The sequence below is a fragment of the Centropristis striata genome, chromosome 5 (genome assembly GCF_030273125.1).
Source record: "Centropristis striata isolate RG_2023a ecotype Rhode Island chromosome 5, C.striata_1.0, whole genome shotgun sequence".
Classification (NCBI taxonomy): Eukaryota; Metazoa; Chordata; class Actinopteri; order Perciformes; family Serranidae; genus Centropristis; species Centropristis striata.
The window spans coordinates 36,396,514-36,419,593 of NC_081521.1; the positions used below are offsets into that span (position 1 = coordinate 36,396,514).

Genomic DNA, 23,080 nt, shown 5'->3' on the forward strand with positions numbered 1-23,080 from the left:
TAATTCATACTAGTGAGGTTTGATACAGTAAGCTAGTTTTGCTCAAATTAATACTTTTGTATTTCTGTGTGTTTTATAATTGTTTTTGCAACTTTCAGTTCGCAAACTGTAAAGTTAGCTTTATCCAAGTTAATTCTCAGCTTATTGACATACAGCCACAGAACTGAACGTTCGACCGTGTTTCAGTTCAGTGAGTACTGATACGCAGTCATTGATACAATTAAAATTAAAAAAAATACACAGATCGAATAAAAATTCCATGTGATCGACCAAATTCTTAACGAACATTAATCAATCCTCGATTAATTATTCCCATTCCTAATCACAATGCTGGGCTCAGTGGTTGATGACTGTCAGCCACTGTGATGGACGATGGCATTGTCCATCGGCCCAACTCTAGTCCCAACTTCTTTGGAAGCAGGATTGTACTCGGCTATTTCATTAAACTGGCCCCCTATAAAGCATGTCGGATTAGGAATGATTTTTGTCCGATTGGCTGGATGTTGACTAAGGGTACAAGCCTGGCATTGGCTGCCTGTTTCAGAGAGATTTTTTTTTCTGCCCCTACAGCTATATCTGCTATCTATTTTTTCTGCATCTGGCACTGCACAAGATTATTGTATAACTTTAGACAAACAATGTTTTTATCCCTTATCTCAGAAAACAAATGGTGCAGCCAGACCTTTCTCTATTTTCTGTGCAGCCCTCAGTCATGTGGTTGGCTGGCTGCCTAAATTTACAGTTCTTTGTCATCAGAACTTTGAGCGCCCAAACCCTCGGCCAAAATCAATAAGGGATGATGAAAATCTTGACACATAGCAGCAAATACACACTACCAGAATATGTTACATGATCACAGCGTTTATTTAGAAAAGCTTTCACTGTAAAATGGCAGACACAGAACAGACGTCACAATATTGAACAAGTACACCATGTTTAACTATGCTAGAGTTTTAGGCGAGTTCATAGAAAGACACCACCACAAATACAGAATGTTAAAGGCTTTTAGTCTTTAAGTACATGAGGGGGAAAACATCTCTGCCTCAATATCAAACATGCATGTAAGCCAAAAGAAAAATCAGCTTCTGATCACAGGGTTTCATAAACACCCCATTCTCCGCTCTTATTGTCATTATAGGTGCTTTAGCTGGATGAATATCCAGACGCTAGATTTGAGAGCTCATAATTGACAAATGAAAACTCTTAATCATATTTGGGAACGACACATCTGACAGGACGTGTAGAAAAATCCATTGTTGTAGCTGTAGATCCAATTATCAAGAATTTTTTTCTAGCTAAGAATAATCTTCATTTGCCTTGTTCACAGTCAACATTGAAATAAATTATATTGCATACTGACCAAAATTGTTTGGTCTGGAAAAAGCATTTTTGCAATTTTGAAACTGTAAAGGATTTTTTTATTCATTAAAATGCCAAATGTGCTTTTTTTACTGAAACATCAAATGTTTTCTGTGCTTTTGTACGACACAGTGTGCCTTTCTTTAAAAAAACGTAAACCTGCTTTGTGCTTCAGTGTTTACCTTCTCAGCTACAGTACTTCAGCGTTTTTGTATCGCTTTGAAAATTGTGCTATACAGTCAAGTCTGCCTGAAAGGAAGGCACCGCTCAGCTTCTTATTATCAAAAAGCGTCTGTGGTCTGACGATAATGGTGCATTTCCTGTATCAAAACAAAGGAGGATTTGTACAGGAACACTACAAGAATGAAGGTAAAATGTAACAACATTAACCAGGACACAATGTTCTTTTGAAAATGTCCTTCAAAAGTCCTTTATGGACAGTAAATATACAGTTTTATGGCACAGAAGTGGCTTTTTATCATGTTTTCACAGCTGAATGGTTATTATCCCCATTTTTAATTTCCTTCAGTTCTGTCCTGCAAAGATTACTTTTGTGCACCACTCCTCTAATGGCTAGCAGGAGATGCCATCACTCCTTTATGTTAAGAAGACAGATCTCCAGTGGTGATGCATTTCTAAATGGGCTCCCTCTGAATGTTAATGTTTCATAATGATAATCTTTACGTTTGTCCACTTGTCCACCTACACCAGGCATGTCCGAACTACTCCAAGATGGATCGACTCATTTAATCAATCATTATCTCAGTCTTTAAACAGTTGTAAACCTGCAGCCACACGGCTCTTTATGGAGTAGTCTGGACCCGGCTGATCAACACACACTTCTTTTTTGTCTTGTGCATTTATTGTGTGATGCCCAGATTTCAAATCGGAAAAGCTGGTTTATATGAAAGTTTAAAGGATCACATTCTTCTCGTGTGGGAGGTAAAGCATTGTGAAATGACAGGTTTAGGTCCATTCAACCAGGTGAAATGGAAGATCGACACAGTGTCTTTGTATACTGTACTACAGGGGTTTTCAAACTGGGAGGCGGACCTCCTCAAAGGTCCAATTTGTTTCAGGGGAGGTTCAATGAATGGAAGATAAAAAATATATTGCATTTGTGATCAAGAAGATCACGTAGAAGAGCCTAGAGGTTGTTTGAGGGAATTTTACAATTTTTTAAGTCCAAAACTGGAAAGACTTTTCGTATATTTGCTGTTTACTCAAGTTATGTCAAACAGTAATATTAGGCTACATCTTGGCTTAGTTGTTGAGTTACTGTGGCCATTACTCTATAGATACTCTTGGCCAAATATTACTCCCAACAAAAGGGATAGTAATATATCATCCAAACTCATCCAAAACCTTGTCTGAGATGCCCACAGACTCTGACTTTGAAAATCCCTGCTGTACTGTTTGTGAAATCTCTTTGTTGTGATTGTGGATTGCAGTTCTGAAATGGAGCTTCAATTTGAAAAAATTGTAAATGTGTGCATTGTCTTTCTATTTGGGATGATACCGACTTTTAATGGCAGTCTCAGTCATGAACTTTTCTCCAGTCCAAACATTTTAGGGTTGGTGCCTAAGGCATGCTACTTTATATTACCAAGTGTTGCTGCATCCCTGCTGACAAATATTTGTGCCATGGTGTGCTGAAGCAGCTTGTGTTCATCCTATAGGCCCTATGAAAACACTTTGGCACATCTCTCGTCCTCCTCCTCCCCGTCTTTATCTCAGACTGTGGTGACGGACAGCAGCGGGTTGTAGACTTTCTTCCCGTCAGCAGACCTGGTCCCATGTGCCAGTAGCTCCTGTATCGTGATCCAGTTGTCCAGGATTCTGCGGCTCCTCTTCTTCATGCTCCTCCTGTGACAGAGCTCCAGGATGGAGGGGGGTTCCTGCGGCTGCGTGGTCCCCGGCTGCCCCCCACCGCTGCCACCCTGCTCCCTCTCGCGCTCTCTCAAACAGTCGAGCCGGCTCTGCATCATGAACTCCCTGCGCCGCCGCTGCTCTCGGGCCTTCAGCAGCTGCTGCTTGCGCTCCTCTTTGCTCCAGTAGCGGCCCATCTTCATCTCACTCACAGCGTCATCATCCGTTGTCATGCCGCTGCGCTCCTCTCTGATCTTCATGGCGCGCGCCTTCAGGAGGCGATCCCTCACAGGCCTCTTGGCCACATAGCGAGAGCCATCACTGCGGATCTTCACCTTCCACTCCATGCGGGGGGAGGCGGGCAGCAGTGGAGGGGACAAGGGTGCAGCTCCTGGGACCTGGGGAACATCTTTACATGTGCTACCCAAGCTCATTGGGCTGGCGTCGCCCCAAGTCTCCATGCTGCCCCCGAGGCGCTCAGAGGTGGAGGGAGACCTCAGCTGCATGCAGCTCAGGTAGTGCTGAGGCGGCATCGTGTCGGTCTGACGGCGCGACAGGTAAGGGCTGTTCTCTGCGCTGTACCCACCTGCCCTCTCAGCTGTCCCGTTGGCTTTGGGGTTGCGTCTAACCTCTCCATCTGATCCCCGCCTGGTTCCTCTGTTCCGGGACAGGGACCGGACCTTTGCGCCAGGGCTGGATGGCTTAGCTTCTGCTCGTCTCCTGTGGGAGTGAGGAGAGTAGGGCTGGTTGAGGTTTGCTTGTGTCCCGTCCCCTCTTTCAGCCCTGGTTCCTCTCTCTCTCTGCCGAGTGGAGTTTGGAAGCTGCATACCTGCTGATAGAAGAGGCTCTCTTCTGTCCAGGCTCTGTGTAGAGGGTGAGGGGTACTGTTCGTTGACTAAAGGGGTGCTTCTGCAACTTTCCCCTCCAGTGTTGTAGGCACTGGTGCTGTCCTTATCTGAGCGCTCCCTCTCAGGGAGCTCATTGATGTCTGATAAAGCGTGATGACAGGACTCCTCACTCCCCAGAGTACCACTAATGTCCAAGCGTCCAGCTCCTACTCCAGCCCCTGCACTTGCTCCATTCTTGTCCTCGAGAGGCCAAGCCTTCATACAGCGCTCCCTCAGCTGCTGCATCTTCTGTGCCCTCAAGATGTTGCGACACTTGAACTCCAAGTGGCGCAGCTCTTCTTCCAGGAGGGCCATCTCGTGCTGCGTCAGGCTCTCGTTTCTGTTCACATCCAGTGAGACGCCGTCCTCCTCTTGTGGCGGCCCCTGACCTCCCAGGAGCATCAGAGCGTTACTGTTCTTCTCGTAGTAACACTTGATTTCCAGGAGCTCTTTGTACCTCTCGCACTCCTCCTCAGTGAGCCCAGGCATCATCATCCTCACAGGATCTGCCACGTAGGCCCTCTCCAGCCGCTCCACCTGCTCCAGCCCACCTCCATTAATGCAGTCCAGCCCTAAGAGAGAGTCAGTGCTGAACTGGAGGTCCTGGGAGTGCAGCAGCGGCGGAGTGTCCCCTCGACTGGACAGGAACTTGCGCATGCTGCCAGGTGTATTGGTGGCATTCGTGTTGGAGGCACTAGTGTGGTCGTCTCCCAGAAGGTCATGTTCTGAAGACTCCTCATAGCGTGTGCTTTCATCTGTACGGCCCACGCCGCTGTCCAGCTCCTGGCTGTTGCTCAGTACCGTCTGGAGCAAATCAGGTGAATCCCTGTTTATTGAGAGGCCGTGGCAACCAAGTACACCCCCACCAGCACCTCCCCCTGGTCCAGCACCCAGGATGGAGGTGCTGTCTCTCATTCGGTGGCTGCTGGGCAGATGAACAGCGTTGTCCAGCGGCTCCAAGTCCAACTCATCTGCGTCCAGCTGGTTCTCATTCTGGCAGGTGTATCAGGCACAAGTTGTTGAATTTAGTCGATGGCATTGTAGTGGAGGTGTGAAGTTTATTGTTGAAGAGACAAAGAAAAGACAAAGGACAAGCATACGTTAGGATACATACATCTGAAGGTTAAAAGTCCCCTACATGCAGCATTGCATAAACTGCGAATGGTATAAAACATCTTGAAGTTAAACCTTAAACCTTTAAAATCAATAATATTGACATATTAGTAGAGTCTGTTTTTTAAAAGAGGGAGAAGGAGTCTATGTCATTTTAAAGTTTTTCTTAACAAGGTAAATAAACATTTTCTGTGGAAAATGTCAGTAAGTATTTGTTGTTGTAATACTAATTTTGGCCACAAGAGGCCAACTTCATGTTTTCTTCCAGGTGAATTTATGTAACATTTCTGTTATAACACACAATATGGAGATATAGGAGAAACGAAAATTAAGGTTTTAAAACATATTCTCCTGGTAAAACACTTTTAAGTTATAAACACAGGAGAGACTACTATTTAAATCATCTGAAAAAAACCCAGAAACAACACAAAGTAAATAACCCCCACCCACACCCCCACCCCTAAATTCAAATGCAACAGAAAGGTGAACTAAAGAGTCTCACATGAGGCTGTTGAGGAGAAACAAATCTGGTTACATAAAATAAACATCCTTCTCATCCCAACTGTCTTGTTTCTGCACTTTGCTTCATGTTAATGTATTTGTTTTGGCTTTCTGCAGCATGCTTGCTTTGTTGTATTTGTTTTGGAAATGGCATCGTTTCTAAAGATGCATCACATTTTCTCCTGATGGAAATGTCTTGGGCTGGTTTTGCATATTTGCCCTCGTCAGCCACTGTAGCAGTGCCTCATCGAGCTAGGCTGAACTAATACATCTCTGTGGGTTAATCACTGAGTGGCACCTTTTACATTAAACCCCAAACACATTTAATCCATTGTTATTGTAAAAAAAATAATTATAGCAGCTTTAATGGTGACTGCAGCACATTTCTGAACTGATGTGAGTAGTGCTCCTTTCTGTCACTAGATGGAGCTGGTGCTGTGTGTGACTTTCACCTAATTTCAGTACTCTGCCTTTGTAGTTGGTTTCCAGTCATACCTCATGTTTAGACTACACCCAAATAAGAGCAACCTAAAATGAAGGAAATTGATTTTTCATTGTCAAGTATTTAGAATAAGATGATGATTTTCCATCCAAAATAATCCAATCTTTGGGAACATTTCATTAGAAGTGTTGTTGTTTCTCATTTGTTTACTTTGCTGTTTTGATTGGCATCCCCTCAAAAGCTGATTCAATATAATACAACTACTTAATGCTTGAATAAGTAAACAGTTCACTCCGACAAGCACAGTTGATCTTGGCTAATTGGATTAATTTGAATGTGAGTTGCGTGCAGACTACAGACAAAGTATTGATTATCTTCATTCTTATTCTTCGACAACCCCTTCAGTTCTCCCTCTGTCTCCCTCAAGACAACAGATCAAGCTTTAATCTCTGCTTGTGCATTTCCCTCTGATGATTCTCCGTCCTCCTCTCCCCCACTTGAATCTTAATGTGGGACCATGCCTCTGCAATATAAATCTTGTCAGCCTTTCACAGGTAGTACTTGTGCTCATCTCTCTTTCAATACAAGGACATATTTAAACACAGGAGAGGTTGTTTGTGTGTGTGTGTGTTTGACTTTGACCATTTTAATGAGCCTTTTAAATCTGCCCTTTAGCTCCCTCTGTACTATTGTAGCCAGCATACAGATTTTTGTGTTCTCACAGTTACCTTCTCCAGCTCTGTTTGTTTTTTGTTTTTTGCAATGGTGTGCATTGGAAATCAATCTGGTTGTGTCGATGTGTGTCAAGTTGTATGTTTACAAGTCATTAGGCAGAGGTGTGTTACTGAGGGGCATCCGGTGTGTGTTACAGTGTCCTCATATCTGCTAGAAGAGTGACCTTGAGGGAAACAAAGCGGAGCCACATTAGCACTGTGAGTACAAGCACTATTTGTCTTTGCCTCGCTGGTTGCCCTATCTGTGTACTCATCATGTTTTTGCACCACTTTGCTCTTCTGTCTCCATGCAGCTTGCAGGAAAGCACTGCACTGTGCTCTCCCTTGTGTCCCCATTTTCTTTTCTTTCCTTACTCATTCTCATGACTTTATGGTGCAATGTGTAAGATATGGCCCCAAATTTCAAACATTCTCAAAATTAACTAACGTTACCGACAAAATGTGATAGTTTTGACATTATGTAAAAGATGTCTATGTATTATGTTGCTGAAATATCTACTGAAGTTAACATGCTGACCAGCGAGCCGCAGCTCGTCCTGTCTTGTAAGACCTTCACCTCAACCGTAATTCTGCATTTAAGAGACCAGGACCAAGCACCGCACCATTGGCGACAGAGCCTTCTCCACTGCTGCCCCAACCCTCTGGAACTCCCTCCCTACTCACATCCGCAATTCCGACTCCCTCCACGCCTTCAAAAACCAACTCAAAACCCACCTTTTCAAAATAGCTTACAATACCTGAACTCATAATCTCTCATCTCTGTTTAGTTGTTTTCTTCTGTATTTTGTGTTTGTGTGTGTCTAATTTCCTGTCATGTTAAGCGACTTTGAGTACCTTTAAAAGCGCTATATAAATTTAATGTATTATTATTATTTATTATTACTGTTGCAATGAACAGGTCCTCCAGAGTGTTTAGTTCCAGCTGGGATTCAGGCTAGCCTGAGCATAAATATGATGTACCCAGCAGCTTCATCGTCGAAACACGCTCTCTCGTCAACAAAATGAACGAATGACTGCAGTTCACCAACCCTGATATTGATAGCTGTGTTATGGGTAATATCGGTGACCTATCTGCACAAAACATCCCCAACTCAGCCTAGCTGTGGAGATAGCAGGTCTTATTGTCTCCCTTGCAGACCACACACCTGACTCCGCATCACATCCGCCTGTGTCTCCTCTCTGCCGGGCTGTTGGTCTGCTACATGAGTAATCTCCACAAAGATAAAGCACTAAACTCTGGGGACCTGTCCATTGCATCTCTTAAATGCACAGTCTTAATTTTGGTTCAGAAAGCCTGCTATTCATTTTGAGGACATTGCAGGTTTGTACATAATCTTGAACAGTGGCATCGCTGCATTAAGTAAATCATGTAATTCTTGCACAAGGTGAAATACTGCCCCTATATTTTTGTGGCAAGAATTACACATTGTCCAATTTAATGTTCACATATTGCACTACCTTCATATATTCAAACATGTAAACTCATCTATTTCTACATATAGAGGGAGATTAATGGAGAAGAATGCATTTTTAGGCCAGTATTCAGCCTCAGCCTTGCAGCGTGCTCCCCGAAGACTGCATATCCAATTTCCTCACCTCTATCTCGGGTCGTGCGAGGAGCAGGGAGACATTAGTGCTGTCCTCTCTGGTGAGAATAGCTACTGCCTCTTCTCTGTCCTGGATGTCCACTCCATTTATCTGAGAGAGAAAGAGGAGAATAAAATTGAGCTAATGTCAGATAACGAAAGAACCTTTACACCAAGGTTAGATTCAATTATATTACTCGTTTCATGAAATAGCCAGGATTTTAAAAAAATAAATCTCTTTTTAGCTTAATGGTATGAGTAATATTCAGCCTCTCATGAAAGAACTCAGAATAAATGCTGCACTATTAGCATATTCCTTTAAAATGTGAATAAGGCTCGATCAAAAGGGACTTGACTCCGGGGTTATGGGTTATCTAAGACTTCAGTTTCATGCGTTACGTAACTAAAGAAAAAGTTAGAAACTGCTACAAGAGTTATAGACCTTGTTCTATTGATAACAGCATATAAATGAGTTCTAGACTAAGTATGCTATTTAAGAAAACCTCTACCTGAAGTATTCTGTCTCCCTTTCGGATGCGTCCATCTATTGCAGCAATGCTGTTTGGGTTCACCTGGGAAAATAGGAAAATGTATTATTATTATTATTATTATTATTATTATTATTATTATTATTAAGTGTAAACATTTTTTATGTCTATGTCTATAATGCATTATAAACACACTTACAATGTGTATAATCTGTTTACAGCACTCACAAATATTCAGTTATTTTCACTTATTCATTCATTAATTTATTCATACATTCATTAATTCATTCAACTTTTTTTTTTATAACAATAGCACATTCAAAAAACATTTTATCATGACTTATAAGGTCTAGTAACTTGATACATCAAAATCACTAGTAACTATCAATTTATTTCACAAAAAATATATTGCATTATAATTCTCATAGTTAATGCATTATAATATTTTATTTACAATGCATTATAATCACTCATAATGCATTATAGTGTGATTATAAATGGCCATTTGGTGATTTAAGTAAAGTAATGAAAAGAAGTAGAGAAAGTCCTTCTATCCATAAGACCAAATATGTCGTTTTAGTATTCAGATCCTTTACTTAAGTAAAAGTACAAATATTACACTGCAGAATTACTCTTCTAAAAGAAAAAGTCCTGCATTCAAAATGTACCTGAGTAAGTACAAAAGCATCAAATGTACTTAAGGTATCCAAAGTAAAAGTAATTCTTATGCAGAATGGCCCCACTCAGATTGATATATACATAGATATATACTAAATACATATTTGGATTATTGATATTATTGCATTTAAGATGTGTTTTATTTTGTAAAGATAGGGCTCATTTGAACTATGATTATGGTTTTAAGGTTTTTAAAAAAAAAAGTCAAATCACTTTAAATGAATGTGGGTTTTTTTTTTATGTAAAATGACTTGAAAAGTAACTAAAGCTGTTAGCTATATGTAGTGGATTAAAAAGTACAATATTTACCTCTAAAATGTAGAGTATAAGTATGAAGTTACATACATGGAAATACTCAAGTAAAGTACAAGTACTTCAAAATTACTACTAGTACTTGAGTTATTGTACTAAGTTACATTACACCACTGATTCCTACCCTCTATTACAACCTCAGCACCTCTACCAGTGGTAGTATGAATTATAATACACTATGATCCGTGCAAAAAAGTCAATGACCAGCAATTATGAAGTAATATGGCACTTGACTTTATAAGTCATTATGAAAATCCCTACATAATTTGTATGATTGTTGTTATCAAGCATTATAAATAATCATGACTTCTTATAACTGTCATTATAGAATGCTATAAGTTAGATTATAATACATATAAAGGCTCAATATAAAGTGTAACTGGAAGGTTTATTCCATGACACTCACTTCTCCTACATATATCCCCAGGTCCTCCTCATCATCGGTTCTGTAACAAACTGTCAGCCCGAGTTTATCCTGTTGACGAGACTTGTACAGCTCCACCTCCTGAAGCAGTGGGAGAAAAGTTTGTCAAGAAGAGACAGAAAGAGAGGGTTGCATTTTCCTGAATCACAGTTTGAGTAGCTGTGGGACTCTCACCTCGTACTCCAGCTCATCCTGCCTGTCTACTTCATGCTGAGTGATATCGAAGTAGTCGGTGGGGTCGTAGTATACGGGCTCTATAAAACTGAGAATGACAACATTCAGGATGTAAGATTTCAGTAATTGGGGCAGCTTCACACGTCAAATGTGAGCAGAATGGCATGGACTAGAACCAAGACAGCAGATGAGCTCTGGTCTGACAGTTGGACATGCTGCACAGGCTTATTATATGACTCCCACTCACAGTTCATTGAGTAGATATGGCTCCAGTAGTGGTGGTAGTGGAGGGGACGGCGGAGGGTCTGGTGGGGGTGGAGCTCCGCAGGGATGCTGGCTGCTCTTGCCCAGAGTCAACATATGCTGGAAGCTGATGTCTGTTTGGGTGCAGCTGTCCACACAGTCGGCCATGCCCATGGTCACTGGCACCACAGGGGCTCCTGCTAGGCATGCACGTCTGCGGGCCCCCCGCCTCAGCATGTTGTCCAAGGTGGGATCCCCAGAAAGGCGGGTCAGCTCCTTTCCATTCACCTGGAACACACGGGAGAGTTGACATCAAATGGTGCAGGAGCAGGAGGAGAAAACAAGAGGAGGGGGGAAGTTAATTGAATTTGTGCAGGGATAAAAAATAAATAAAGAAAAACCAGGTGTAAAAAAAGAAGGTTCTTCTAAATCTAGTGTTTGTTTTTCTACATAGGACACAGACAAACAAAAAGAAACAGACACAGATTTGGAAAGTGGGCAGCAAACTGAGAGCAGGGATGGATTTTTAATTTACTTTTTAAATTTTTTTAAATAAATACCTTCAACTTTGTTTTATTTTATCTCAGTATCTTTGTGGCTGGATCAGCAAATAAATGGAACAAAACTTCTATTACTGGAGAAATGTCCACATCTATAAGTTTCAGAATGATGAAGACAGTTGGAGAAAAATTAGATTATAATAATTAGGATGTAGGCTCTAAAGGAGGATTTCTCAACAGATTATTGGGCATTTTACTATCAAATGACTTGAAAATGAATATAGCTGCTGAAAATGAGGGGAAAATATCTAATTGGGACCATATCACAAGCCCTGGTTGTTTTCAACATCTAGCTCTGCCCCTGAAACTGAGTTGTAAATAGTGAAAAGGTGATCTAGATCAGTGGTTCTCAACCTTGGGGTCAGGACCCCAATTGGGGTCGCAAGATGATTTCTGGGGGTCGCCAAATCATTTTGGAAGTCAGCTCTGTCTCCACTGTGTTAAAGTGTTCATGTGTTAATGTGTTTTAGTCTTTTTGGTCATTCAATGTCCTTTTTTAGTCATTTTGTGTCTTTTTTGGTCATTTTGTGTCTTTTTTTATCATTATGTGGTCAATTTGTGTCTTTTTTGGTCATTTTGTGTGTTTTTTTTAGTCATTTTGTGTGTGTTTTTGGTCATTTTGTGTTTTTTTGGTCATTTTGTTTCCTTTTTTGTCATTTTGTGTCTTTTTTGGTCAATTTGTGTCTTTTTTGTCATTTTGTGTCTTTTCTGGGTGATCTGAACTGTCCGTATGAAATTCTGTTCAGTGAGCGGGGGTCGCGGACAACATGCATGTTAAATTTGGGGTTGCGACTCAAAAAGGTTGAGAACTACTGATCTAGATAAATAGCAGGCTGGTAGTGTAGAAAATAACTAAGTACATCTACCCAATTACTGTACTGTAACAAGTTTGGGATGCTTTACTTGAGCATTTCTAGTGTATGCTACTTTATACTTCTCCACTACATTCTAGATTAAAGTATTACACTTTTTACTTCACTACATGTATTTGACAGATGATTTTACATTACAAATTAAAAGACTCTGCACGTCTCCACAGGTGTTTTCAATCACTCTGACTGATCCTGAATCTGTTCAGGTGTGTGTTGGAGCCACCAAACAATAAGCCCTCAGTGAGGGAGATGTCAATCAAGTGAAGTCCTAATAGGTAATTGAAATCACCTGTGTGTGCAAGAAGAGAGCTTGTAAAAAGTGTTTTTACACTGTGGTTAACTAATGTTTAACATTTCTTTCAGCACTGCAGGAGGAATAAAGGAGGATGGACAGAGCCACATCAGAGGTTTAATCAGACGGACAAGGTTAGTTGACAGAAGAAAAGCACAGAGAATAGGAAGGGGAACTACACACCTAAAGAAAGACAAAGACCGAGGTCATGTTAGTTGATAGAAAACTAAAAAAATACACTTGAGCAGACATATAAGTGTATTTAAACTGTCACACAGGTGATAGTGTTTCTTCGGGGACACAGACAAAAACAGTTTTTTTATCTAAAAGGTTTCGACACCACATGACAGCAAGCAGCAGAGCAGAAAGCTTTATACTGAGACCTTTAATCGACCGTCAGCGCCAAAATAGCACGACATGTTGTCTATGTGACCCTTCTGTGGAGAGAGGGAAAGAAAGCAGGAAATTTGTGGAATTAGAAAGTAATTACAACTGTGAATGGTTAGAAGACTGCAAGGTCTTCTTGAGAACTTTTTTTTTCATAAAGGAGAGAAGCAAAGGTGGAAAAACACATTCAAGTTAACAGTAGCAGAGATTAAAACGAGTTCCCTTTAGTTGTGCACACTCTGAAGACTCTTCTACAAAACACTGTTATCTTTCTTTTGTGTGAATCAGAATGGCTTCCTAGCAGCAAATATATTTAAATAACAGCGAGTTTATGTTGTGGAGAAACTGCTTTAATTTTTTCTCTTTTTTCTTTGAGAAATCTGAGCTTCACTGAAAATTACGATAATGTCATTTTGTGTGGGAAAGTCACACTTCCAGACATTTTAATGTGAATAAATAAAACGCTTCTAGCTGAGAGGTACAGTATGTTTGTTTTATAATTCCTTTTCAGAGCTCTATATCCATTTGTGACACTGACAGTTAAATAGTCAGAATATATTTTATTATTTTATGTCCTGCCACAACTGTTTTATACAGCACAGAGGAGAAAGAGGGTAATTAATAATGAAAGACTATTTAAATAAATGTGGAGAAAGAATGAAAACTGGGATTTGACTTCAGGGTTACTGGTCAAATCATTCCCGGTCAAATCAAGCAGGAGTTCCAACAAACCGTAAGAAGACTCATTCAGTATTTATAACTGCTGTCATCAGTGGGCCTCATGCATAACCATTCATAAGAACAGATGCATTCGCTTGAACAAGTGATTTCAGAGACCTTGCCACCAATTTTCACAACACAAACACAATTTCTGGGGCCTGTTGTAGGAATCATGCATAGTTTCCCACTAATTTAATTGCATTCATTTTTTAAAATCCTATTCAATTATAAAGCAAGAAGAAATTAAGATAACATTCTTGCATGAGGCCCAATATTTGTCTTTCTGCCCACTTCAATACTGACTGAAATATCTAAAGTATTGGATAGAATAGATTGACAAATTTGGTACAAACATTGATATTCCCCAGAGAATGAATCCTAATGATTTTGGTGATCTCTGACTCTTTCTCTAGTGCTAGCAGAAGGCTTAAATGTGCACTTATCCCGTGAAATGTGCAAGCCCTTATAACTCTAACCCATCTGTCTTCTACCAGCAAGTCATGTCAAGTTTCAACTTGTTTAATTGTTGCTTTTTGACCAAAAGAGGACTGAAAACAGCATTGTCTGCCATTGTTGCATGAAATTTTACTTCAGCGAATAATAGATTATCAAATCAATTATTTTGCTGTTTACTTTTCTAGTCAATGAGTCCACAAATCATTGCAGCTCTATTAATTTGCATTGAGAGTGAACATGGTAGCATTATAGCTCAAAGCACTGCAGTGTTTGAGCCTCGCACGGCTGAAGGCTGTTGCTTAAAATTGAATAGAATAATTTAAATTAACACATTTTCCTACATTTTCAAATGAGCTCACCAGGACAAATCCAATTCTCCTGATTTCATTACACGAGACAGACAGCAACATGATGATGTTCGCAGGCGGTTACTGAGCCAGACAGCCTTTGTAGAGTGTCATTCATGCTGCACTCAGTCACTGACCTTGGCTGTCTGCGACTCTCCACATCTTTACTGCCCTGCTTCATTTTCCCACTCCCTCTCTCTTCTCTTGTCCCCTTCCAGTAATTGCATGTCAAATCAATGTTCCCCTGTGCAGCCAAGCACAAAAACTTTCTTGCCACATTCAACCCCAGCTCCCTTTGGTGCGTTCTCATACCGCCACATCACCACCACCACCACCATCACCAGCACCACCACCACCACCACCACCACCACCTCTCTGGTCTATCTTTTCCTGCTTTGCCATTGTGTTTCCATGCTCACATTCATTTCCCTTCTTTCCTGTTCTCTCTCCTCCTTCCCCACCCATGTCCACTCCTGCTCCCCCCCCCCCCCCTCTCATGTTTTCTGTGGTTTTCTTATGCCGTGCTGCCTCAGCAGTTCTGTCTTCTCTGTCCCTTCCCTAGAGATGACAACTCACCCTCCCACTCCTCTATTTCCATCTATTTTAGTCCGTCCACCTCCTTGTGTGTTTGTCCTTCCCCACACTAATGTTCCTTCATAAATCTTGCTGTCCCTCTTAATGAGCCTCTACACTTGCAGACAAATAAGATGCTTCCTCCCTACATGGCCTTTTGGTGATGAAGGAATTTACGTTGTGTAGTTTGCATGTTCGATTAGTGGAAAAATACACTTTAATAAAGGGACGTATATATCCATAGTCAGTGTATAACCTACAGTAGATGGAGAGGCAGGCAGGAGTACCAGCAAGGAAGCTAAGAAATGTACAATGGCAGCAACAAATCAAATTTTAGCCACCTTAAAAAAAAATCCATATTTAAGTGTGATATATTTAGATTTTTTTTAGTGCTTTATATTGTTATGAGACAGCCCTGTTTAACTTTACACATTAGGAACTGAAGCCGTTATCGATGCTCTCTTCAAAGCCACAAGACTCCATTGACACTGGATACTGGAGACATGACCCCCCCACACTTTTTTGAAAGCCTAATTTGTTGATTGATGAAAATATTCAGAAAAATAGCTTGCGTCAAGAAATGGTTGGCATACATATAAGAACACTTATTTGCATGATAAAAAACCCAAAATACAATGTAATGTAGCAGAAACAAATGCACATGTCGAAAAAAAGTTGAGTTAAAATAAATACCCCTCCACAGCCTACTGATTCTAAATTTAATTAAAAAAATTGCATATGCTGGTCAGTTGCAGCTGTGGGTGTGAAACATATAGATGACTGCGACATGCTGTTTTCATTGTTGTCGTGCTGAGCATTTTTGTATTGGCGACTCAAGTAGTAGTAACCGCAACCTGTCGTACTAATTAACTACTAATTAACTCTCAACACAATTTGACACCCTTGTCTGTGAGGTAAAATTAGTGTTTATGTCAGTGGAGTCTGGTGGCTTTGAAGAGAGCATAGATAACTGCTACACTTAAACTAGTGTTGTTTGTTTCTAGGTGACTAAAACCCGTTTTATTGCTGCCCTAAACCACAGCAGTAGGCTACATTGTTTAGTTTCTGTGTCTGTCCAAATTGGGGGCGTGCCGACCTCCATCTACTGTGGATAAGCAGCTCATACAACCACACTTCAACAAATCCAAACTATCCCTTTAACATCCTTCAGTAAAGAGCATTTTTGTTTCCGCTCTCACCTCATGATCTTTTTTTTCTCTCTCTCTCTAAACAACAGGAGGAATCTATTGTTACAGCGCTGGGTGCTCCTGACCGCACGGCCCAGCTCTCCACGATCAGAGAGAGGCTATTAGGAAACAGCTCTGTGGTCATGAGTGACAGGTATGAATACTGAGAGAGAGAGAGGAGAGGGGGTTTCTCATTCATTATCAATGAGAGGTGCTGGGATTGCTTTGAAGATGACTTCATACAGGGTAATGGTTGTTGTGTGTTAGACTTGACTTGATTGAGAATCTATTACACTCTTGCTCTGTTCTCTATCATCTCTGGGTTAGTAGGTCATTACATACATCTGCTGCTTAGAACGCAAGCAATGCAAATAATCAAGCCTCGGGGTGCACACACCCATCCTCACATTCCATCTTTACTTTATAGTGTATTTGTGTAAAAAAAGATAGAATTGATATTCAGAAAAATAGTAAACCCTCCAAAAGTCACAGTAGGGGGTGGGCGGTGGCAGTACCCGCCAAGACTGTGGAGCTGAGGGATGCAGGTAGAGATGAAAGAGATGCAAAGAGTTCAAAGTGTGGAAAGAGAAAAGCAAAGGGGGAGAGACACTGGAGGAGGAGTGCACGGGGAGCAAGGAGGAAGGGAGGTTGATGGAAGGGTAATGATGCAGGAGAAATGCAGAAAACAAGCTTTCCAGGAAATTGTATGTAATGTAAATAGCGAGCGAGTCTGACTCTGGGTTCTGTTGTATGTAAACACGCACAATGGAAGCTCATGGGAAATTACTAAGTGGTTGATGCATAATTAGTTTTTATCTGAGACTCCTTTAAAGAGCAAATGAATGTAGTGTGCTGTACAACAGGCTGAGATGAAAAAAGAAGGGGGGAAGGCTCCACAGTCAAACATATCATTATAAACACAGTGTGGAGTCTTCATCTGAAGTGGTGCCCTTTTCCCTCCCAGCAACACAGAGTTCCCCCCTCCCCAAAACCAGGATTTCCGTGCATTTCCACAGTGTTCGTGCAAAAAGACACCCACCATCATATTGAATTCCACTTGTTCCGTAATCGATTTTTCTCATCTCCCATGCTCTGAAGGCTGTAGCAGTCACAGATCAATTAATCTGGAGACGGCGTTGACCTACTCCGGCTCAAACCCCTGTTGTTTGATAACACTGAGCTAATTTAAATGAACAAGCGCAGAGTGGTGGACCCCTTTTAAACTCGTACCAGTGAGAAGATATTGATTTAAAACATTCTTTGGAATGATAGCGATGGCGTTAACAAGCCTCAGTGGGAGCATATGAATATACATCATTTATCAATACATTCATCACTTAGAACAAAAGATGAATTATGGCCGGGCTTTTTGGTTTTGGCAGAAGATCAGCTAGTAGCTCTGTGAAAAGTGTCAGAGGCTATATGACCTTACAATGACGCCCTCCACCTTTTCTTTTTTCTGTCACTCCTCTCCTATTAAATGAGACGTTCTCTCCATCCTTTTTGTCTAAGGATGGAGAGCTCTCATGTCAGTGACACGCCTCAGAAGTCTACGAGCACGGAGCCGGCAGACTGTGCACAGACACACATATATAATGAAACACTAGTGTGAGAAACCCACACTCTTGCCATAAAAAGAAACTGACAAGCCAAAAGGTAATGAGCAGTCTGTCAGGTGACAATTAACATTCGCAAACTACTTTCTTTCTTTTTTTGCACCATTTTAAATTAAGTTAAACAAGTGTCTAATGACGTTTAGATGTTTTAGATTTCATGTGAGAGAAAAAATGAAATTGGTAACCCTTAATTTCACCTCTGCCCCACTCTATTAGCAATTTATGAATATTTAATTAAAGGATCATAACCCACTATAATGTAGTAGTAAGCAGATATAATATATATAAATAATTTTACATAATGTAGCACTGCCGATATCACTTCATTGTTTTTTTCTGCTATACTGTGTATATTCTTGCATGCAGTGGTGGAATGTATTTTCACATCTCTAACTTTATACTTCTACGCCACTACATTTAGCTGCAAGCTTTAGTTAGTTTTCAGTTCAAGGTTTAACATGAGAAAATGTAAATTTAAAATGAATAAACATGTTTATAAATCAAGCCTCATAACAGGATATTAAGTAGTTAAAATGATCCTGACCTGGACAACAGTAAAATGCTGCTTACAGGAATGCATCAATAATAATAATAATCTAATAATATATATTTAGAATGCATAACAATCTGAGTGGGACCATTCTGCATAACGAGTACTTTTACTTTTGATACTTTAAGTACATTTTGATGCTGGTACTTTTGTACTTTTACGTTGTAAGTTTGGAAAGCAGGACTTTTACTTGTAGTGGAGTAATTCTGCAGTAAAATACTAGTCATTTTACTTAATTAAGGGATCTGAATACTTCTTCCACCACTACTTGGGTGTATATTTATGTATGTATATAGTCTCTTATTTTTATATCTTAGTCAACTCCCCAGTCTGTAGCTTAAGCTGCTGTGAAGAATTGATTTCCCCACTGCGGGATGAATAAAGTCTTATCCTATCTTACATTAGAGGATTTATTAAGGTTTATTGATGCTTCTAGATGCTAAATATGGGACTTACAGATTAAATTAGAGGAAACAATACAAATATTGTATTGTGAAAAGTGCAAAGTGACAGTATTACTGACAACACTGGAGTGTAGACCTGCAGACGTAACATTTTAATGCATTCTAACGCAATAACTAACCCTGCTGTGCATAAATAAACAGCATACTCCTCTGTGTTTACACATTATAAAATAATATTGTCATTTTGTCCACCTGCAGTAGTTATGTTTATGTGTGGGCTTTTATGTCACACACACACACATGCACATGCATTATCCAGCTAATGTCAGCTGGTCATTGGTATGTATTGATTGCCACACGTTTGCCCCATGTGGCTGTCAGCATGTTTCTTTCTGTCATTGTGAATAAACGCACATTAGGTTTGTTTAATGACGCCGGTTGCCATGGAAACAGCCACTCGCTTTACAGTGATGGAGGAGAGAGAAAAAAATAAGGGAGCGGCTGAAGGGCTCAGGGGGGCAGAGGTTTACTGTGTGTGTGTGTGGGTCAGGTACGCTGTAACATGTTTGTTAAATGTGATATATTTCTCCAAATGGTTTCTGTGCACTCAAGTCTGTAACTCATCAACGGAACAACAATATGCCGTTTCACTCGGGGCTATAGGAGGCAGAATTGATCAGAAACATGCCAATGGGTGTGTACCAACCACCAGTGTGCAGCGTATGTGCAGCAGAGGCCCGATGTATAATGCATGAGCTTTATTCCTTTGGCAAAAGAAGCAAGTGTTTTTATATAGTGAAATTTAACAGCCTGGTTATCCAGCCTGATGTAGCTGTAAGCTGTTTAATGCTGAATTTATTGTCTAAAGACAGTTACTCAGTAGACTGCATCTAATTTGAAGATGTAATTATACATGTTAGTTAAGGAAAACGGCTCAAAGCTGAAAACCTCTGAAGAGAAAAGCCATGAAATGTGCGGAAATGTAATTATGTTTCCCCCTTTTTAATGATTGGACACAGTATACCTCCATCTTTTGCTTGGCATGATCTTTGTATTAATCAGCCATCTGCACAGCACATAATAATTGGATGTAGTAACTGAGATTTAATTTTATGGAGTAAACATGCAGTCTGATTACCTCTCAGCTGCCTTTTTGTAGTTTTTTTTTTTTAACTTTGTCCATTTTATACTTGTTATGCAGTTAAACAAACAGCGGCTCATGCTGCGTGTCGGAGACCTTCAGGTTTCATTGAATGTATTCTCATTGCAATGGACTAGTCAGGCTCTGAGAGCCAAAGGCTGTGGCTCTGGTTCAGTACTCCATCTGCGTTTGCTCCCTCGGTCTCATGCTCCTCTGCTCCCTGCCAGCGATGCCGTTTCAGACTCACCAGACCACAATATATGCATACTTGCTGCTCCAGCACCTCAAAATATCTGCTCTACTTACACAGCCACCATTCACACAATAGATTTGCATTCAGCATGACAACTGCTCTGCATGCTCCAGATCATACAACATATCTCCTGCCATCAGTGCTCGCTCCGCTCATCACCACGCCCGTCTGGAAGCCACGTGCACATACTCAGTCTGGCAGAGCTGAGCTCAGAGTGTTTCTAGGACTTCTGGGGACACAGTTGACCTCACATAGCCAGATCAGTGGAATTATTAGATTTCCCCTTTCAAAGATGTTGACCTGTGGTGTCATTACAGCTGACCCCTGTTAGATAAGGTCATCGACTATGAAATGCTCTGACTTTATGATCACTGTACACCTCGCTTCTCATTTTCCGGCACTTCCCCCAGAGGCTTTGTGAAGTCACTCAAGCCTTTTTATTCATCGCTCCTAAATGAAGAGCTAAATCAATTACACCAAAGGCACACAGCAGGAAAAACACTGAAAGAAAGACAGTTTCCCTCCCTTTCATTTGCCCATTTCGACTCTATTTCCCTCTTTGACTCATTATCGTGCCTCGATTTGGATCCACTCTCCCAAGTCTCCCTCTCTCTTGGCATCGCCTCTGGCACCAGATGCAGTCTGGCTAACTGGCCCAGACCCCGACTCCAACATGCAACGTAGACCCAGCTGAGGCTTCTGGTGCCACAGATACTAAAAGTGTTGCTCTGCATACCCATGAGCCCCTGAGCATTTTTCATGCTTAGTAAGCATGGGACTGATTTTCGGTCACCGCATGTATCATCGAGTCACTGAACAGGAGCATCCTTAGGCACCGCACAGCCAGATGAGCTTACTCACATACAGTCTGTGGTCCCAGTTGGCAGGTGGTGCTGAGGCTGTAACCGTGGCAACCCCTCTCTCCCATAACACTTTAGCCCGGCTTTAACAACCCATCCATCCTGCTGCCTCTGTGGCTCTGCACCACTCTACTTTCTCCACACCAGTGTTATCTCTCTATCTTATGCAATTTAGCTGTGCTCTCTCTGATCGTAATCATTGTAATCAGAGTGAAGCATCATTATCATAATTATCTGTATTACCATCCATGAATTGCTATTTCAAGACAGGAATTAATAGCCTTGCTCAAAAGATACAAAGTGATTTCCACAGATTTTTTAGTAACATCTCCAAAAATACATAAAAATCCAGCAAAAAGAGTGAGATGTGCCACCTGATCTGGAGCTGATAATAAATCCTTCTATCATGTTAATTGCATCAGTTGTAATTCACCTAATTGAATTTATTAATCGCTTAATGTTATGTTGTTAGCATGTTTTATTTAATTGATTTGTTTTGTTTTGGTTCTTTCATAAATCACCTTACAATGCTATCCTTGACATTTCATCTTCCTCATCAATACAAATAACTGTGGTTAATATGTGGCAAATTTATCTGTGATTCAAACCAGGTTATTAGGAATTTAATATGTGAATTATTTGGGTTAATTGAGTGTGTAAACATGATGAGGCGCTGTTGATTTTTTACTGCAGATGGAAGCACACGACATGTTCATCAGAGCTGTTCTGATTGTCATTTATCCAGCAGTGTCACTGTAAGAAAGGGCCATGTTTAAACAGAACAACAACTTTAAGGACACAAAAAGAGAAAAGAGAGGAGTTCTCACCTGGAACATGACCCTGTATTGTTCTTCGGGCTTTTGGACCACACACATGTTGCACCCCATTGTGACGTTTGTGCTGGACTGTGCAGGTCCAAAACTGCCCCACTTGACCAGTTCTCAAACCAGGGCTATCTCTATCGAGGTCTTTGTCTGTGGCAGTGGGAGAGCCCCACCCTCATTCGCAGGCTTGTGGTTTTCTACACTACTCCTCCTCAGAGTTACACACAACACATCCCTGCACAGTTTCTGTAGCTGGGTGACTGTTCTCTTCTTCTTTATTCAAGTGTTATAATCCAGAGTAAATTCAAATGTGAAGATAGTCTCAAAGCTGCAAAACCACGTGTTTGTTTTTTGTCTCCATTGCAGGAAAAATGTTGCTTGTTTAAGTTAATGTGCTTGTTGTAGATCATCCAATTTCACTTGGATCTGGAGAAAATACTTTTTTGAGCGTCCTGCTGGTTTTGTGCTTATGTCATTCAATAATTCAGGCAGTCGAGAAGTCAATGTTGATCCAGTGACTTGTCAGAGGTGATGGTACAGTGTACCTGCTGCCTGGTTTGTTCTTGAGTGTTGAAAACTGCAGGTTTCCCCAGCAGAACTTTCACTGAACTCCCCCACGCTGTTCCTGTAGTTTTTTTTCACTTGCAGCACTAAACCTCCAAGCAGCACACTTTCAGCAATGCTCTTTGAACAAAGTAGATACAAACAATACAGCTATCAAAGAACTCGCCTCAGTCTTGTTTTTTTCCCTCCTCACTCCCACGCAGAGCTTCCCACCTGCTGTACTCTCTTCTTTTCAGAATCGCTGAAGGATTACTGAGAGAACTTCTCCTCCTGAAGGCCCCTGTCGGGACTCCCCTGCTCGCGATCAATGCGCTATTAAAGGTATTTTCTAATTTATTCACTTATTCTGAGTGGTGCAAGGTGGAGCCCATTACACCACTAGCCAGGATCTTTAAGCCCTTGCTGTTCAAAAAACATGCACACCTGCACACGCATCAAGACGGGCAACAACATGCGCCTCTTTCAACTACAAGCACACAAGCTGCCATATTTCCTGTAACTGTCAGCAGAACTGCCATCAATGGAGAAGTCATTTTTCACACTGCCTCTCCAAATAATACAAGACATGTAAATAACACGTGCCAAAGCTGTGAGGTTGTTATGGAAGAGTGCTGCAGGAGCGCACAGTGTTTATCTGATCTGTTGTCAGATATCATGACAAGTA

At 41.0% G+C, this 23,080-nt stretch overlaps 1 protein-coding gene and 1 long non-coding RNA gene across 3 annotated transcripts; one reads left to right on the plus strand and one right to left on the minus strand.

Annotated features, from left to right (window-relative positions):
• Window positions 1-845: 845 nt before the first annotated feature.
• Window positions 846-22,630, minus strand: LOC131971435 (PDZ domain-containing protein 4-like). Of its 2 annotated transcripts, XM_059332877.1 has the most exons (8): window positions 21,856-22,630; window positions 12,918-12,971; window positions 10,815-11,098; window positions 10,568-10,655; window positions 10,376-10,474; window positions 9,001-9,063; window positions 8,502-8,603; window positions 846-5,108 (listed from the first exon to the last, which is right to left on the minus strand). In XM_059332877.1, exons 1-8 carry the CDS (start codon window positions 21,913-21,915, stop codon window positions 3,093-3,095), a joined length of 2,766 nt encoding a protein of 921 aa, XP_059188860.1. In that variant the 5' UTR covers window positions 21,916-22,630; the 3' UTR covers window positions 846-3,092. The 2 variants fall into 2 exon arrangements, with proteins under 2 accessions (XP_059188860.1, XP_059188861.1); XM_059332878.1 differs by lacking the exon at window positions 12,918-12,971.
• On the plus strand, window positions 12,084-22,711 carry LOC131971436 (uncharacterized). Its single transcript, XR_009394383.1, has 3 exons — window positions 12,084-12,668; window positions 16,255-16,358; window positions 22,620-22,711. It is a non-coding gene; the product is annotated as an uncharacterized LOC131971436 (long non-coding RNA).
• The last annotated feature ends 369 nt before the right edge of the window (window positions 22,712-23,080 follow it).

Coding starts and splice junctions, on each gene's coding strand:
- LOC131971435 (XM_059332877.1), bottom strand. CDS start 21,915: ATGGGGTGCAACATGTGTGTGGTCCAAAAGCCCGAAGAACAATACAGG. Junction 12,972..21,855: donor AATACAGGGTCATGTTCCAG/GTGAGAACTCCT, acceptor CTCTCTCCACAG/AAGGGTCACATAGACAACAT. Junction 9,064..10,375: donor TGGGGATATATGTAGGAGAA/GTGAGTGTCATG, acceptor CTATTTTCCCAG/GTGAACCCAAACAGCATTGC.